General features: G+C 41.3%; 2 protein-coding genes across 3 annotated transcripts; both read left to right on the forward strand.

Annotated features, from left to right (window-relative positions):
• Positions 1–3,437: 3,437 nt before the first annotated feature.
• On the forward strand, positions 3,438–5,360 carry hoxa2b (homeobox A2b). Of its 2 annotated transcripts, XM_035912366.2 has the most exons (3): positions 3,438–3,647; positions 3,729–3,963; positions 4,437–5,360. In XM_035912366.2, exons 1-3 carry the CDS (start codon positions 3,564–3,566, stop codon positions 5,123–5,125), a joined length of 1,008 nt encoding a protein of 335 aa, XP_035768259.2. In that variant the 5' UTR covers positions 3,438–3,563; the 3' UTR covers positions 5,126–5,360. The 2 variants fall into 2 exon arrangements, with proteins under 2 accessions (XP_035768259.2, XP_035768258.2); XM_035912365.2 differs by having other exon boundaries at positions 3,438–3,963.
• A 2,328-nt stretch (positions 5,361–7,688) lies between these two features.
• skap2 (src kinase associated phosphoprotein 2) lies at positions 7,689–16,349 on the forward strand. The gene is made up of 12 exons (XM_087848153.1): positions 7,689–8,381; positions 8,733–8,838; positions 8,953–8,978; positions 9,202–9,303; positions 10,101–10,181; positions 10,599–10,682; positions 10,804–10,928; positions 11,300–11,363; positions 11,501–11,605; positions 11,707–11,787; positions 12,666–12,778; positions 15,866–16,349. The coding sequence occupies exons 1-12, from the start codon at positions 8,342–8,344 to the stop codon at positions 15,956–15,958; spliced, it is 1,020 nt and encodes a 339-aa protein (XP_087704279.1). The 5' UTR covers positions 7,689–8,341; the 3' UTR covers positions 15,959–16,349.
• Positions 16,350–17,893: the final 1,544 nt, after the last annotated feature.

Below are 17,893 nucleotides of genomic sequence, written 5' to 3' on the forward strand. Positions count from 1 at the left end.
CCATCCACTTATCCTCAGTGCCAGTAGCCTGTTGTTTTGGACAAATCCCAAAGAGAATGCGGAAAGTGAGGTTAACTTTGTAATATGTGTCTGGGTTAGCAGAAGCCCAAACATTTTGCAGATATAATGGATTGACCTCTGAGGGGAACCATAGAAAAAAAACCTCAGATTTATCCAGTCTTCAGGGGAAAGACTCTTTCACTTAAAGTTTATGCTTATCGGCCATTTGTTCTCAGCAGTCTCACATCAGTTTGCATCAAAACCTGCCTCGTGTACATTTTTCCTTTCACGGGTGTGATTAGGCAGAGATAGCCCACTTGAGTCAAACAGGGAGAGGACTGACAGACAGGCTGGCTGTCTCCTAAAAGTGGGTTATAGGTGGGAGAGGTGTCATCTTACTGGGAAGCACAGGAAATGCTTCAAACCTTATATATATATATATATATATATATATATATATATATATATATATATATATATATATATGAATAAAGCTGGTCGTATATATATATGTATATATACGACCAGCTTTATTCATGAACGCCATTTATTCATTTGCTTTCATCACCAAAAATGGAATTTTATGAGATTTCATTTATTTATTTATTTTCACTTGTCGACTTAGAGGGAAAAATAATGTTTGATTTGCAGGCCTATAGTGCGCCTGGAGTATCTGTCAAATCTTCCCATGAATCCAGGCGGCTCAATAAATAAAAGCGTAATATGAAAATGCTGTCGTCGTGAACGCTGCTTTGTTTCCAGGACACACACACACACACACACACACACACACACACACACACACACACACACACACAGGCTCAACCCTAAATGTGTTTTCCAGAGTATTATAGCTACTGTGCGCCTTGAATGCACCCATGCAATTTCGTTTTAAGTGTCCTCTCGCAGGGAGAGCTTGCTGTGATATGATGCAGCGCAAACGACAAAAAGATGCAGCAAACACTCAAGCCTCTCCACCATTCCAAATCACCTTTATTTTACACACATGATTATACCGTTATTATATTTATTAAACATATTTTTCACGCTTAAAAAATAAATAAAATAAAATCCAAAACAAAAGCACATGGACACGCTGTAATTTTACAGCTACTAAAAATTTCTATTTTTTAATACATTTAATATCACGGTATCTGTCTGAAAACAGAATATGTGCTGAATGAAATATATCTCCTTTAAAACAACGCATTAGTGTTTCGCCCCCTTGCCTTCCAGATGTCTCTCGTTGTTTCAGAACAGACGGGAAACGTGCCACTCCAGTTCACGTCCACGGATCATCCTCTTCTCGTCTGCCGTTCAGGACAAGCAACATAGAATAAAAAAAACAAAACAAAAACGACTTCAGGTCGTCAAAGATCTGTACACGGATAACAGCATCGATTCAAATTTTGTAGCAGTACGAAATGTGAAATATATTCACGTTTTCAGCTCTCAGTATTTATAATATGATCAAATATTGCTGGGGGTTATATTTTGAACAGGGCGCTGTTCTTTCGTTTCCAAAAAAATGTGTCAGAATAAGTAAACAGCGTCTTTAAGTGCTTTAAAATTATGATGTGCAAATTAAAAAAAATAAATAAAAAATGGCAGAATGACGTGATTTATTCAGACAGGTATTATTAGGCAGCTATTTTCAGAAAGAGAATTAACCGCCATTACGTCGAATTCGTTTAATTTTTGTAACTTCTTAAATTTATTTCTAAGTCACCGAAGTTTAATTTAGTTTCCTTTTAGTAAAGACGTGTTAAAGTATGTTTTATGATTTTATTCTTTCTACAAGATCTCATGTCTCATATTCAGGACGCATTTTTACAAACAATAATAAACCGTTTTACGCTATGAGGATATATAAAATCACTTCTATGCGTAAAAGCAGAATTATTCCAGAAAACAGGCCACACAAAGACTTTGTCTACATGGTTCCTGCCAGAGAGATAGGTATAGTAGTGAATGGGATTTCTGCTGAATGCCAACACCCACTCACCTCAGCAAACAATTGATCCTATGCAAAAAAAAGAAAAAGAAAAGAAAAGAAAGAAAGAAAGAAGAAGCTGCTCCGTTTTCGTTTCTATACCATCCACCCAGTCAAGTCTTCTCTTCTTTCTTTATATGCCAGAAATGTCCTTTCTGAGATCAAAAAAGTGAGGGGGTCAGAATTTCGTCTGGATTTATCGTTTATTATCAAATAACAGAGCAAAAAGCTTTGTGCGCAAAGCCCATGCGTCTCATCCCTGCTTTTAAAGAAATCCCGACCTTTCTAAATTGAAAACTCATCCTGCAGCTCACAGAGAGGTCGTCCTCTTCCTGGCCACATATGATCCAAGGGAGTGTTAGATGGTTTAAATGTGTTCTTAGGGCAAGGAGCTGTCAGACCTTTTGGCGAGAAAGATTGATCACGCACGGGCTACCAGGGCTCTTTGTTTAGAGCCTGAGCAATAAACAGCCATCAGATCCCCACCTTTCCTAAGCTTCACAGCGCAGTGGCAAATCATTTCTGCTCTCCCCTATGTTATAACCAATAATGCTGAAATGTATGGATGCCGGCTAAGGTCAACATTATCCCAATAGGTGATATAAAATGAACGAAATTGGACGAGGGGAAGGGAGCAATAAACTGTAAAACGGTGACAAATGCACGTTAAATTACCAAGCTGCTTTCTTACCTTGACACAGACACACAAACACACTTCAGATAATTTATACATCACATTTTTATTTAGACTTTAAATCTAACCAATCAAAGGTTAAATAATTCGGGGATTAAAATGTAATTGATGCAAAATCAGACTAAAATATGAAAATTAATTTGTCTCTTTTCTCTCTCTCTGTAGTCTGGGCGGTGGGGGAGGGGAGGACATGTTGCTGTGTCTGGTGCTTTCCTTTCCTTTCCTTTCCTTTCCTTTCCTTTCCTTTCCTTTCATTTCCTTTCCTTTTCTAGTCAATCCTCAAGAAACTCTCAAGATTAACGTCTCGGCTAGAGATAACGACTGTGGGCGTCTTCGTATTATGAGGCACAAATGTGACTGCTGCAATGATTTGCGGCGCGCCATGCTGGAAATAAATGCCCATAAACACTCGTGAACTGCAGGCTCGCACGGGCGCGCGCTCCCGTGGCAGACGTGCACGACTTTGTGGTGCATTTTCGGGGTGCTGTAAGGTGGGAGGGGGGTTTAGGCAGTGGTGGACAAACTGAGAAGAGGAGGGAAAAAAATGTGTAAATAAAGCAACCCCTACCCCCGGAATGAGGCGTTACCTCTCAGACTTTCTCGATCAATCATAGGGGACAGTGGCTTCTTTTGATAAAAAACCCAAATTGTCATTGGGCAGATCCAATCATGTGACAAGCAGCACGGTCTAATTCCGACCATGTCCTCCTGAAAGCAATAGTTTATGGCAGAGGTCTCCCTATGACTATAACCAGTTAAGTAGTTTATCAAAATAAACCTCGCAAACATATATTTATATATAGAGAGATATATTTTGTCTTTATAATTCTTCTCTCCTCTGAATACCCGCGAGCTTTCCGAGACAAGCAGGAGGAGATGAATTACGAATTTGGGCGAGAAAGTGGTTTTATCAACAGCCAGCCGTCGCTCGCTGAGTGCCTGACATCTTTCACTAACCCTGTCGGTGATGCATTTCAAAGTTCATCAATCAAGAGCTCAGCGCTTTCACAGTCGACACTGATTCCTCCTCCTTTTGAGCAGACCATCCCCGGCCTGAACCCGAGCGTCCACCCACGCCACAGCCGCTCCAAGCAGGCTCAGAAGGGCTTCAGCCCGCTACAGGCTGTGTCCCTACCCCCGGAGTACCCGTGGATGAAGGAGAAAAAAAGCATCAAGAGGAACCAGGCTGCTTCTGCTTCTTCATCTTCTTCTGCTCCTGCTCCTGCTCCTGCTGCGACGACGGATGACTCCTCGCCACTCTACTTCTCCCCCCAAGGCAAGACATGATGATTAATAACCTCCATGTAAAAAAGGCTCCTTATTGTCTGCGGATTCTCCCTCTGCAAGTAGCTCCATCCTGGGGCCTTGTGCAGCGTGGGCGTCCCTTGTGAGCCAGTCTAGGATTTTGATTTAAGTATTCTTAATCTCATCAAGTAACGCACTGACTTGTGATGCAGTGTAAGAGTGCTAATGTTTGACAGTAATGGAGAGTGATAGATTATTCTTACACGGGCCAGCAGCTGGCATGTTCATTAATCTTCACCCTCCGTCCTGTCTTGTCCACGCAGACCCATCATATTCTGCCTGGGGCCCATAAATCTTCCCAGTCCTGGTGTTTGCTTGCCACAAGTTTCACCCCATAGCGCTTTTTCTTCCCTCCAAACACACCCCTGTTACGAATGTTTTAAATTATTATATTTGCAGTGGATTTTCTATTAATAATTTCTTTAAATTGTTTATTTATTTTAGGTTCACCTGATACACCAGAGAGTGGTGCTGGCGATGGAGGGTCATCAAGGAGGCTGAGGACTGCGTACACCAACACCCAACTTCTGGAGCTGGAGAAGGAGTTTCATTTTAACAAATACCTGTGCAGACCGAGGCGAGTGGAAATAGCTGCTTTGCTGGATTTAACGGAGAAGCAGGTGAAAGTGTGGTTTCAGAACAGGCGGATGAAGCACAAGAGGCAGACTCACAGCAAGGAGAACAGGGACAGCGAGGGGAAATACGCCTGCCTGGACGACGGGCCGGAGGACGAGTTGGAGCAGGCTACAGAGGGCAGCGCCGCCGGGACGCTCTTTGAGAGGGAGAGGTATTTCCACCAGAATACCTTGACTTCACAACACTGTCAGAACGCACACAATGGGGAGAGCCAAAGCCCAACTGTTACCCCTCTGAGCAGCAATGAGAAAAATCTGAAACATTTTTCAAACCCGTCAGCCATTGTGCCCATCTGCGTGTCCACAATAGGCCCGAACAATGACGATTCCCCGGACCTGGACGCCTCATTTCGGGATTTCCAAGTTTTCTCATCCTCGCCCTCTTTCTCACCGAGTTTGTCAGAATCAGCTCAAAGTCCCCTGCCTTTACCCTGCGAGACTTTCGACCTCTTCTCAGAAACACTCACAACAATCGACCTGCAAAACCTGAGTTATTGAAATGTTTCGACTTTGGTATTTGTAACTCAGACGGTTGTGCTCTAGTTTAGGGCGTCAGGGTGGAAATTTTTAATAGATGAGGTAAGTTAAAGCGAAATAAGCAAAGCTTTTTTTTTTCTTTTTTTGTTGCCTGTATGGACTGTTAAAGTAGGCTGGTAGAAGACACAGTGCACATTTATTTTTATATGGATTTGGACTATAATTGAGCACAATATTTTTATTGAAATAAAATTTTACATTGATTGGACTCAGATGCGTTTTGGGTTTTTTTCCCCCCCTATATGCCCACAATAAGCAACTCTAGAGAGCTTATTGATTTTACCTCAATAAATGAAAATTATTAAGAGCATCAGCCATAAAATGAAATGAATTAGATTTTCAAAAATGAGAAAAAACAATATAAGCTATATAAAAGGATTATTTTACCATTAAATTAATTAGCCTGTGAATGCACTGAACACATATAAACTAAAATTAAAAGCTGTATAAATGTGTAATTTTTGTTGCTGTATTACATTTTTATGTTCATAGATTGTGCTGAGAGAATTTCACCAGCGTGGCCGTGGGTCTGGTAGCATATAGTCCACAAAAAGACACACACAAAAAGGAGCACTGCGAGAGATTCATTGCCTCTCCATACTTAAACGCAGAAAAAGAAAATTTGCTGTGTGAATTGCCTGCTAGGAGTCCCAGGCCAAAAGCTATGACTTTTCCTGGCTTTCTAATTACGTTTTATTGCCTATAAAACTCACAGGACTGAGGGTGCTTGTTTATAGCCCGAGCCGCAATGTAATACAATCTCTTTGAATTAAGACGTGCGCCTTGCCCCATTGTGGTTTTCAAAACTTTTTATGATGTAAAATTAAGTAGGACTCATTCAAAGCAGCAGACGTAAGGCATTTTTTCCAAATTGATATATAAATTTATGTAACTGAGCCTATAAATTAATTGGATGATGTAACTATAAAACGGATTCGACTGCGAACAATGGTCACATATCAGTCAAACGGCTGAAGGTATTTATGTATATGAAGCGTTTATTATTATTTTTTTAGTAAATCATCATGAAATTGAGGTAAATTTATGTTGGTCTGGATCAGAGGTAGTTCGACCCCGCTAAAGGAATTTCTCACACCGACCAGTTGATCGTCTGCTCGACTTAAAGACGCTTTTTCCACAAGCCCCCCCCCCCTCCATCCAACTCCCATTTTTTATATACATTATTTACTGTTTAGAATTTAAAAAAAAAATGTTTGGTGAAAAACCAAAGTCATTCTTCGGTGCTATATAAAATTAACCACCACAGTGATTAATTATTCTGAAAACAGTCCCCAGGCGGGAGATATTCATTTATATGCTCAGTGTACCTGCACACACACACACACACACACACACACACACACACACACACACACACACACACACACACACACACACACACACACACTCTGCGTTTTCGAGACCGCACTGCCGGGCTAAGCGCCTCATAGCATCAATAAAAAAGAATGTGAGGTGAGGCGGTGAACTGCTCGTCCTCCTGAAAATGGTGATGCTGATTCTGCATGTTTTGAGAACAAGGACAAAATCGTGAAAGCCTAATATTAAACCCAGTAGGCCCAGAAGCAGTCGGGTGTGGACTCATAATTGTAGATCCAGTGTTAACCAAGCAACACCTCCTTTTCTAAAAGCACAACAATGGTCCACATGATCATCTCCCACCTTTTATTTTACACTCACCAAATAAAGTCTTATCATACAAAAACGATAAACTAAACTATGAATTAATCCGTGTTTTGCGTGTTTTAAACAGCTAGAGTGCAGTGTGCACTCAGTGGATTGCGACCCCTGTAATGGGGGTAATAAAAGGGAAAGGAACCAAAGGCGTTGGGCTGTTTTTGAGAGGACAGGCCAGTAAGATAGAGCTTTATGGAAACTAGATACATGGCTTTGCCTGTAAGAGCCCTCCCCTGCTCGCACACATGCGCTGGCACACAGAGGCACACAGAGGTCAGAGGTCAAAGCGGCTCTCCTCTAAAGCTGGGAGGAACTACCGGCAGGTCAGGAGGGGGTCAGGTTTTGAATGGCCGCAGAGCATTTGAGGCTCATAAACAACATGCTGGCTGCTCGGATGAAGAGAAACAGGAAGTGACGTCAGAAAACGTGGAAAGGGTTTAATTTTGCGTTATGATTTGTAACAACTCTAATACTGAGAACTTCAATCGTGATTCTGAACAAAAATCCTTGTTTAACGTTTAATGATCATGTGATCTGTTTGCAGAGTCTGACTGGCTGTGGCAGCAAAACTACCTGCAGCCAAGCCAACACCTGAGACTAAAGCTGTGCCACAAACGCCTCGACACTTCTGGCTCCTTCCTCCAAAACAACAGAGTATACAGTTCAAAGGCTCAGTCTTTTAACCCAGATTGGGTGATACCGCCTGTCAAAAAAGACGAATAAATGACTGACATCTTTATAAACAATGTGACAAAACAAAAAGAAAAGGCAATTTTCCGTAAATGCACCAGAGGCGCTGACTTAACTTGATGTAAGAAGTCATTCTTTCCTGGTTCTGTCGTTTTCTTTTAAAATAACCTGCATATTTGTTGTTTCTTCTTCCTTTTTAAAATGTCAAATATATAGTCAGAGTTCAAATCAGTGCAGCAGAAGTAGCACAGACTCCCGTGAAACATCTGAGGAAGCTGGCACAGAAGCATTCAGCATTATATGATTGACTTTTTAATCTATTAATGATCCCTGTTTTGGATTACAGCCCTGACATATTCATAGACTCAAAGCTTGCATCGCTGTAAAACAAAAGACGCCCCTAATGTGTTCAGCGAGTCAGCCGTAGAGAGCAGACTTAAGTGCCAAAAAATATGATCTGGAATCAATCAACAGTATGATCGCGGCGTTATGCTCGGACTTTATTATTCCATAAAGACCCGTTGCTCCATTAAAGCATCAATTTCCTGTCTACGGTGGCAGTCAAAAAATAAATAAAGGCCAATAAACGTCAACGTCAGTGAACGCCGAACACCGAGCAGGCGGCTCTGAGTGTTTGTCCTGCAGCGGAACTGTGTGGTCACTGATAAATAATTAGCAGATTAACTTCCGTATATCTTCGAGCCCGAGCTGCTGCTTCCGTGTCGCGCAGGCTAGAGTTTCCCTTCCTCGGGCTGGACGCTCAATCGCTTCAGGCTAGAAACTGCGGTAAGAATGCGTGCGATCCCCGAGGAGTTAACGACGCTCATTTCAGGTAAAGCTGTCGATTCATAGTTGCCTTTGGAGTAGAGGAGAGTTTATTTCCGCATCTTATAAAGACTTGTTTTACTTTAAGTCTGGTATATAACAAACTGCTTTTCTTTTTTAAAAGAGGAAGCACAGTTTCCCCCCTTTTTTTTCTGCTATATTCACTCAAATCGACGGTTGTGCTGGCATTTCATTAAAAAAACCAACTCGCTTCAAGTCTCAAACTTGAGGCATGAGCTGGACGTCAAAGCTGCAAACTGCTCCTTTGTTTATGTTGTGGATGTGCATCAGTGGTGTGGCCACTTGACTGCTATCAGCCATCAGAACATGTTAATGTTTTACCTCTTGTGCTGTTCAGATCTCGAAAACTACCTCATTGATGGGTTGAAGGCAGAAAATCTAAGCAAGAAGGCAAAAGAGAAGAGGGAAGCCTTCATCAAGAGGATAAAGGAGGTCAAGCAAGGGTATGACTCATGACTGGAACCAGCATACATGAAAATACTCCAGTTTTGATTTGCTTTGCAGGTGCATAAGTTGTTGTGATTAACTTTTATTTGCCGTTTTTTTCTCCCAAACAGTTTTCCACAAGATTTTAAGGACAAAGGTAAGTTGTCTGTCTGACGAATAATCCTGTAGGTGTGTTTTGACATTAATGCGAAGGCCCACAAGTCGATTACAAACCTATCCCACAAATTTGAAAAAGCAAGGGCAAAAAAAGAGTCACGTTTCATAATAAACTGGCCACATAACACCTCTAACACCACACAATGGCAACTTCTGTGTTACACTGTGTGCAGTTACTTCACAGCCCTCTGTGTTTACTGCAGTAGGTGGAAATGACTCAGATGACGAGGAGGAAGTTGACAGCAACAACGACGGGGGGTCGCTGCAGTCAGAGCGCACGGACAAGGATGATGATGGTTTCGAAGGTGAGCCACAAACACTTAGCAGACAAACAGAGTTGACTCGCTAACTGCTCGCAAGCTGCGGATTAGAGCACCGAAAGCTCCGTGTTGGCAGGAAAGTATACAGATCTTTGCTCTGGCTCCTTGGAGAAAGCGACTTTGAGTGGCACAATGAGTGAGACATTCCAACTGTAACTTGGCAACATACTTGGGAAGCAATTTGGGTGCACAACTGCTACTCCTACCACCTCCCTCACCCCTCCCCTTTGATGGCTAAAGCACACTTTATTGCTCTCTCAGCCACAGTCTAGGGGCTTAAAATTACTGCTGTGGCTGCAGGTTATGACACAAAAACATTCCCCGATAAACACTAGCTTTAATCCTGTTTATTCCATTATCCAAACTGTGACAGATTTTTGCATTTGCAGTTTTTTTTTTGCCCCCCCGTTTTTTCCCACCACAGAGTATCAGGGAAATCCTTATGAAATGGTGATTGGGGGACTGGGGTTTATGGCCTATAAGCAGCTGCCAGTTTTATGGCTGCTCTTTCACACAATGCAACTTTGACACGGCATTTGAATATTTGAAGTTAGACAGAGCAAGGGAAACCTTCTCCAGTGAGAGTAAAATATTACTCAGAGTGGCTTTGCTATTCAATTTAATATCGGTTAAACAAATGCATGATAGCAAAGTAGCTCATAAACCTTCTGGTCATGTTTAACTTTAAGACCCCCCGCCACAAAAAACAACAGTCAGTTATTAAGGATTCAGCAGCAATGATGACGGGTCACATATTTGGATTTCCTTAATTCTTTTTCCAGGTTCCCAGCAGTCCCCACCTGTGGCGGCCCAGGACCTGCCATCTGTCTTTAAAGCAGGATATCTTGAGAAGCGCAGAAAGGGTTGGTGCTCTGCTTATAAGATATGTACAAGGCAGCTTTTCCAAGGGGGAAAAAGCTGTAAAGCAAAAGGAGGCTGCCTGGTTACTGAAATATGCAAGCTCTCAAATATCCTTGGGCCAGTGTGTTGTTTTTTTTGGGGTTTTTTTTGGCTTTTTATCAGATGTGAACAAAAAGAAGGCTTTTTTGTTTTTTAACCTTTAAAAAGAATCTTACATAATGCAAAACACCAAAAATCTGTAAAAAGTTAGTTGAATCTACTGTGTTGCACACAATACCCTAAATAAAGACTGTAATCTAATACACATTTTCTTTACAGTTCAGGTATTTTTGTCCATTCTATATATAAAAATCACAATGCTTACAGCCATCAAAACACACTGGAAAATTCTCTGTGCATGTGGTTCTCTCCCTCCACAGATCACAGCTTTTTTGGTACTGAGTGGCAGAAGAGATGGTGTGCTCTGAGCCATCACACCTTCTACTATTACGGCAGTGAGAAAGGTACTTTCTTCATTTTTAAGTGGGTGAATAATTTCCCTTCCCCCCCCCCCCCTTTTTAACAGTATTGATGCAGTTATTGCATCTGCACCAATAATGATGATGCTTTAATTTTCTAAACCAGACAAGCAGCAGAAGGGTGAGTTCAGTATCGATGGGTACGGTGTCAAAATTAACAACACCTTACGCAAGGACTCGAAGAAAGACTGCTGCTTTGAAATTTTGGCCCCAGACAAGCGCGTCTATCAGGTACGCTCGTCTCTCGATGGCTGCTCGAGTTTCTTTCAGTCGTTGCCTTTTTTAAATGCCGTTAAACTGAAATAACCAAAACCAAATACGAACTTGAGACGTGACATGTTTAAAACTTGGCACAGTGTGTCTATCCGTGCACTTCAGTAAATCTTTATTTTAATGCTTTTCCATTTGACACTACTGCCTTTGCAGTAGCTCAGCCTGACACGTACTGAATAAGGCTTAATGAGTGTTTCTAACATTCAGACTTCCATGTGGAACGTTTTACTATGCATAAATGCAATATTATTTGCTTATGTTAATTAATATATATAGAGCTCCTCCTTATTGCACTTTCACATTCATTTCTCTTCCCCCTTTCATGACAGTTTTGTGCGTCAACACCGAAGGAGGCGGAAGAGTGGGTGAAACAGATAGACTTTGTTTTGAAAGGTTTGAACTTTGCCATTCATAAAATAAAATAAAAAACCATTTATTATGCTCTTTAAAGTTAGTAGCACCTACTGGGGGAAGAAAATTTGCATTTATCATGCCTAGCAATAAAATAAATTTTGCTCTCCTGTTTGTAGATATGTCGGGCATCATCCCAGAAGACGACGAGGAACAGGAAATGTACGATGACGTAGGGACTATAGCTCAGCCAATCGATGAAGACATCTACGAAGAGCTTCCAGGTCTGACCATGTGTTACATTACAATGATAACCTCTAACAAAGTGCGTGGCTCTTGTTTGATTTGATCTGATTTTATTTTTTATATCGTTTTGTTTCTCCAGAAGAAGAAGTTCCGGCTGTAGCAAAGCCTCGTCCTCCAAAAATTGAGCCGGCAAGCAAACCTGTTCCTCCTCCTGCTGCAGGTACACAAAGCGCTTACATTTGTCAATCCCAAGTGGTATATTTAGTGAATTAGAATGTAGTAAGTTTCTTAATAGACAGAAGAAACTTTAAAAAATGATTCGCCTTTTTGTCACAGGCACACACAGCAAATGAAACCTAGCAGTTATGAAGAAGTGACATACGCAGAGGAAGTTCTCGTGAAGGAGTGCAACTGAAAGTTAGCACAATACTGGAAATAACTTCAGCCTAGTTGGCCAAGTTCCTTTTACAATAACTAGCATGTTATAGTTCTGTAAATAGCTGGTACCTTTCCTCCAAACACGATCCGCCTCTGTCTGCTCTGCACATTTGAGCAAACTTCCAGTTACTAACCACCAAGTCTCACCACACAACTCAGAATGGCCAGCTTTATAGACTTTAAAAACAGACTTGCTCAGAAGTGGAAACCCCAGCTGCTAAAACAATAGCTGTTTCAAACTACAAACCAGTTGAATCCAGCATACTAATGCACTGCACTACATAGTAGCTAGTTGTCATTGTACAGTTTACTACTAAACACCACTATTTTCTTTTTAATTCTGAAAGCAGTGCCCAGCTTTTACATTTCTCTTTGTGCATTACTTCGTGATTAAAAAATAATTCACAAACAATACACCCCAAAACCTTTTTTTAATTGTTTTTTTTAAAATGAGAATTTATTAGGTAACTGGGACACTGCTGACCTTCTTGATTTGGTTTTTGATCCAGCCAAATTCTGCCATAGGCTCTTGGCTGCCCCCTGTAGGTTCGGTTCAAACTAACAAGTAATTGCTATGTGAAATCTGTACATCTAGAAGGATTACTCTGGCTACAAAATAAAGCAACGATCTGTCATCACCTTGCTTTTTTTCTTTTTCAGTTGATAAGAGCACAGACTATCAGAACTACTACCAAGGCTTGTGGGACTGTTCAGGGGACCACCCAGACGAGCTGTCCTTCAAACGTGGAGATGCCATCTACATCCTGAGTAAGGTATGGTGAGGCTAAACCCTAGATATCAGAGATAAACTGTGGCGATTCTTGTCTTTACGCACGATCAAGTTGGTATTACCTTAAATCCAACCACACTGCAAAAGTTTGAGAGGTTTGTAGACCGAGTGGCTGGTTTCAGACCACCTAAAGTGAGTTATTTCTAAGCTCTTAGAGGAACTGACTATTCAGATCCTTTACTGGCAGCACCTGGCCCACCGCCTAGAGGTGGAAGGCTGATGGTAAGAGGCAGACTGGGCTTGGTTCCTTCTCTGGCGCTCTGATGGGGATTAGTTGTGTCACAACGGAAACGGTTTTAGTGCTGTTGGCGGAGGCCGAGCTTAGCTGGCACACGGCGTAATTCCATCACTTCCATCTGGACTGTTTCAGCACGCTGTCGCTACTGCCATGCCAGGCAGTGAGCAGCCTTCAGCCCACACACACCTCTCAGAAATTTCTCTCACCTCGCCAAATAGGAATGTGTGTTTTCAGGAAAACCAGGCTGGTCAGCCACTCTATTCAGAGCAGGTGAGGACGTGTAATGGACGCACAATTTCCGAGGCTTGTCAGCTAGTCATGAGCCGGAGAACTGAGAGGCAGTTCTTTACCTTTATTATGTAACTAAACAGGAGCCCCTTTGTACTTAACCGCTTCGTATGAACGCTGAATTGGATTTTGTTGTGATACATTTAACAAGATTTGTTTTGGACGCTGGACAGAAAATGAGCAGTGGAATTTTATACTCGTTGAGATGTGTGGTTTGTCTTTAAAAATATATATAAATAATGTGTGAAATGTGCTCCATCCAGACGGGCAATATTTCCTGTCTGGTTTGGTTTCTATGGAGCATGGAGTCAATTGAGACGTTCTGTTGTCAACGGGCCAGGTTGCTTTTCAAATTCAAGTCTGCCATCTACTGGCTCTTTATGGCAAAGAAGCCTTGGGGGAAATTTGAGAGGCATGTGCTGTACATTAAACAGAGATGCACAAATAAATAAATAGAATGGTAATATGCTACATAGTCATATTATTAACTCCATGTATAGCAGGAATCACTAGAAATTTATTTTTCACCTTTGAAATGTGTAAATAATTTTTAAAGCCCTTCTCAATTTTATATTGAACATGATGTCAATATAAAATTCAAGACAACTTCACCTTATTATCACGTTTAGGAGACTGGGACCAGAAAATTGCTCTCTCGCTCTCTGTTTTAAATACACTACAATAAAACGAAATAATGAATTATCAGGACTGTTGGTTTTCTTTTCATCAAATCAATTGATTGTTCCTTCAACACTAATGGAGGGACACAAATGCACAATGCAGACAGACTGTCCAATCCTCATTGACCAAATGCCTGTTTATGACTTCTCCTTGGTGTGTAGAAAAGGCCCAAGAATCAAGTTGCCCTTTCACTTAGACTGGGAGTGCCATTAGCTAAAACCTTGGTGTTGGGGGTTGTGGCCTGCTGCGAGGGCAATGACCATAAAACCTGTCTGGACTGCAGCAGCCAGCTGCAGCTAAATGGACAGCCGACCCCCCCCTCCGCCATTCCCTCTTCCACTGTTCTCCTTTCTCCCTCCTCCAATGTGTCCCTCCCCCATTCTGCAGACCAGAAATAGCTGTAGTGTTACAGCTGGGAGACCCCCCAGTCAGGACCTGGGAGCTGATTATAAGGCCCGACTAAGGGCGATTGTGTTGACCGGATATGCTGCACACCTCGTCGCCCCCAACACACACCCAGCCTCCCATTAGTAACAAACTGACTGAGAGATGCAAGGTCTCTCTGCTTAAAATGCCACAATATGTCAATTTGCTCTCCTTGCACAGCGTTTTATCCTATCACTGTTTTACACTTTGTGTTTTAACTAACGCACCGGGACTCTTTCATTTGGTGAAAGTAATCAAATTACAGGACGATTGTTTTGACTAGCCGAGGGTATTTGTGTTGATGTGTGTTGTTGCGGTGTGTGGTGTCATTAGTCATCCACAGCTCTACATATTTGTTCTCATGTTGCGTCCAGCACTTACTAAAGCATGACTTATTTGTCAGCCGGCCAACGACACAATGAGGTGTTGCCGTTTTCAAAGGCTGGTGGCAGGAAGTCGTAATGTGGACGCACACTCCTTTACACACACCTCATGTCAAGCTGCTATATTAGCCTCCAGGGGCTTGTGATGAAATGACATTCTAGGAAAGTGGATTTAACATTTTCTGTTTGTCTGTGGTAGCTATGTAAACATAATTCTTTTTTATTATTTAAATTTAGTGTTAATAATTTAGATGTTTCAAATGGCTTTCTACAGCATTATATCGATTTGGCTGATACAGATACTGATACGGTGTGTCAAGCCTGTCTTTATCTGATGTGATAAATGGCCCGTCACCAGAGACCTGTCAGTGTCAGCCCTCACTATAGTGAGTGTAATCCCCCTCTGTCTAATACTACCATATGATCGCTTACATCCATTGCTCTGTCTTGGGAATAAGTGGACACAGATGTGGCCCTTCATTGTCCCCGAGTTCTGACTTGGATGTGAAACGTTGTCCAGGTTCGTCTTACTTCAGCCTTGTCAGAACGTGATCTCCGGTCTTGATTCATGCGCAGGGAAGACTTTGATGTAAGGTCAAAGAGAAAGGGAGGGGGGGGGGGGGGGGGGGTGAGAGAGAAAGAAAGGGAGAGAGTGAGTGAGTTATTGTCGTCTTGTCTCAGATCTCTCCTCGCAGTGTCCTCCTCACATCTCAGCATGCTGACAGCCATTTGGAGCTATTACTTGTCACGCTTTGACAGATTTATGTGCGATGTGCTTTATGCACACTGAGCTTTTTGTGTGGAGTGGAGGGAAACGTGCAGTCTCAAAACTGACACCAGGTAAAGAGGCAGAACGGAAGCCAAGGAGGTGTACAGGTGTTGATGGGAGATAAGTACTGTAGAGTGGACGGAAAACAGCCGAAAGAAAGAAGGCGTCATATGTTCTTCTGTTTTATCAATTTTGATTTCAGCAGAATATTATCAGCTAGGATGAAGGAGCACTAACACACTCTTCTTTTTCCTTCCTTGTTTCTGCTTCTCTGTGTGCTTCCAGGAGTATCAGAACTTTGGCTGGTGGGTTGGAGAGAAGAATGGAGTTATAGGTATTGTTCCCAAAGACTATCTGCTGGAGCTGTATGCTATTTAAATACACCCGGTGTTAACTGCTAACATCTTGTGGCTTTCCAATTGCTCGTTCCAAATGCTCAAAAGTTATAACTGAAAAACTAGTAATTATAAATATGGTAAAATATTGTGTTTTTTGTATTGATTTTTTTTTTTTTTTTGAAGAACATTCCCTGTGATACGCATTGTAAGAGACTGATTTGATATAAGGATTTAACTTTTTTTTTTATTTTATTTTATTTTTTTTAATTTGACTGATACATGTAGGGTTTTCTGCACTTAGCACTGCTTTCTTTGTTATTTATTCTGTATTCGTGTTTGTTTGTTTGTTTTTTTTTAAACCGTATGATCTCACTTGCTGCTTTTGGCAAATTTAGAATTTTGCAACTGGTGAAATAAATAAAAATGTAAACACATGACGTTTGGACCTCCCCTGTGTTTTTTTTCCCTAAAAGTCCACAAGGTGGCAGTAGAGAGTTTTGGAGTGTCAGTTTATCTTTAACAAAGACACTGATAGAAGTGTCTACACATCTGTATCTTCTTTCTTGTCTAAGAACCCAGTTCTTGACATTAAGTTTAAATAATTAATATTATCAATCAGAAGAAATATTTGGTTCTTGAGGCTTTGTGTCATTTTCTGATGGAAGAAATATTTATAAAATATTTATACTTTAGTATTCATAGATGCACTTAGTGCATATAATCTACCCTGAATAATAAATCACATTATTTGTTTTCTGTAATGCTGTGCGGTTAGGTCAAAGGCAATATTTAAACCTGGGTGTACACTAAAGACGTGTATAGGGTCTCCTGGTTACAAAAATATTTATTTATTTTAAAATGACTTTATTCATCTGCTCAGCACTTTTTGCTCCAATCTTCAAAGGGACACTTTTTATTTTATGGCACCTGAGAGACTTGCCTGGGCAGAGGATCGCAGCGTGGCAGATGGTTGCTCGTGCTGCATGCCTGAGTGAAATGGTTGAGGTGCACTAATAAGACAGCCACCCACACAGATAGTATGGATGCTTATCGCCCTCTGAGGGGCTGTTTGACAGCAGGCGAGGTGGTTGCGGCTGGACATATCCCTCTGAGGTTACATACGTACTGTACATATCTTTTTACAGTCTCCTCACTGAATGAAATACCAAAGCTATGTTTTTATATATGCTCATTTTTGGTTTGATACAGACAAAGATTCCTTGTCAAGGTTTCTCAAGGTTGTGAGAAAATGAGCAGGGAAAATGCATTCATTAACCGATAACTCACTGCATCGTTCCCTTCATCTTCCCTCTATTTTTTCTCCCTTTTCTGTGTCTCTCTATTTTGTTCTTCTTGAGTGATGAGCTCGTCCTCTGTCCTCTGGGTGACATTCAAAGACAACATAAATCCTGCCCTTTATGGTATAGTGCAGCGATAAAGCTTCTCTACTAATTGGCGATGTAATGAATTACCATAATGAGTTATTGAATATAGAGAGGAAATGCTTTTGTTTTAGGGCAGAGAAAGAACGTATAATCAAATAATGCAATATTCTGCCATATAGATGGTCAAAATTGTGATGACAATGCTCTGAAATGCTTCCATCAGGTTTTGGGCTTGTTGCTAAATTATGGGCTATAATGTCTAAACAAAAATATTTCCTTAGTGCTGACATAGCGTTCGTTTTAATGTTTGGCAATGGGTTAAGTTGCCAAAGGCAAGTAAGGCTAAATGTTGCCTCTCATTTTTATGTGCCAATAAAGGATTTCCTTAATGGATGTCAACTTCACCCCCACCCACCCACCCCACTCCCCCCATCTCCTGTTAGATTTGGACAGCCATATCCTCAGAATATACAGGGTCTTTTATTGCAATTTAACATCAAGATATAATGTTTCAAAGATAAATGTCACCGTGCTATTAATCTGCCGGGCACTAAATTACACTAATGATACCAGAATATCACTAATTAATA

Source organism: Neolamprologus brichardi, chromosome 11 (assembly GCF_056152115.1).
Source record: "Neolamprologus brichardi isolate AB-2024 chromosome 11, ASM5615211v1, whole genome shotgun sequence".
Lineage (NCBI taxonomy): Eukaryota > Metazoa > Chordata > Actinopteri > Cichliformes > Cichlidae > Neolamprologus > Neolamprologus brichardi.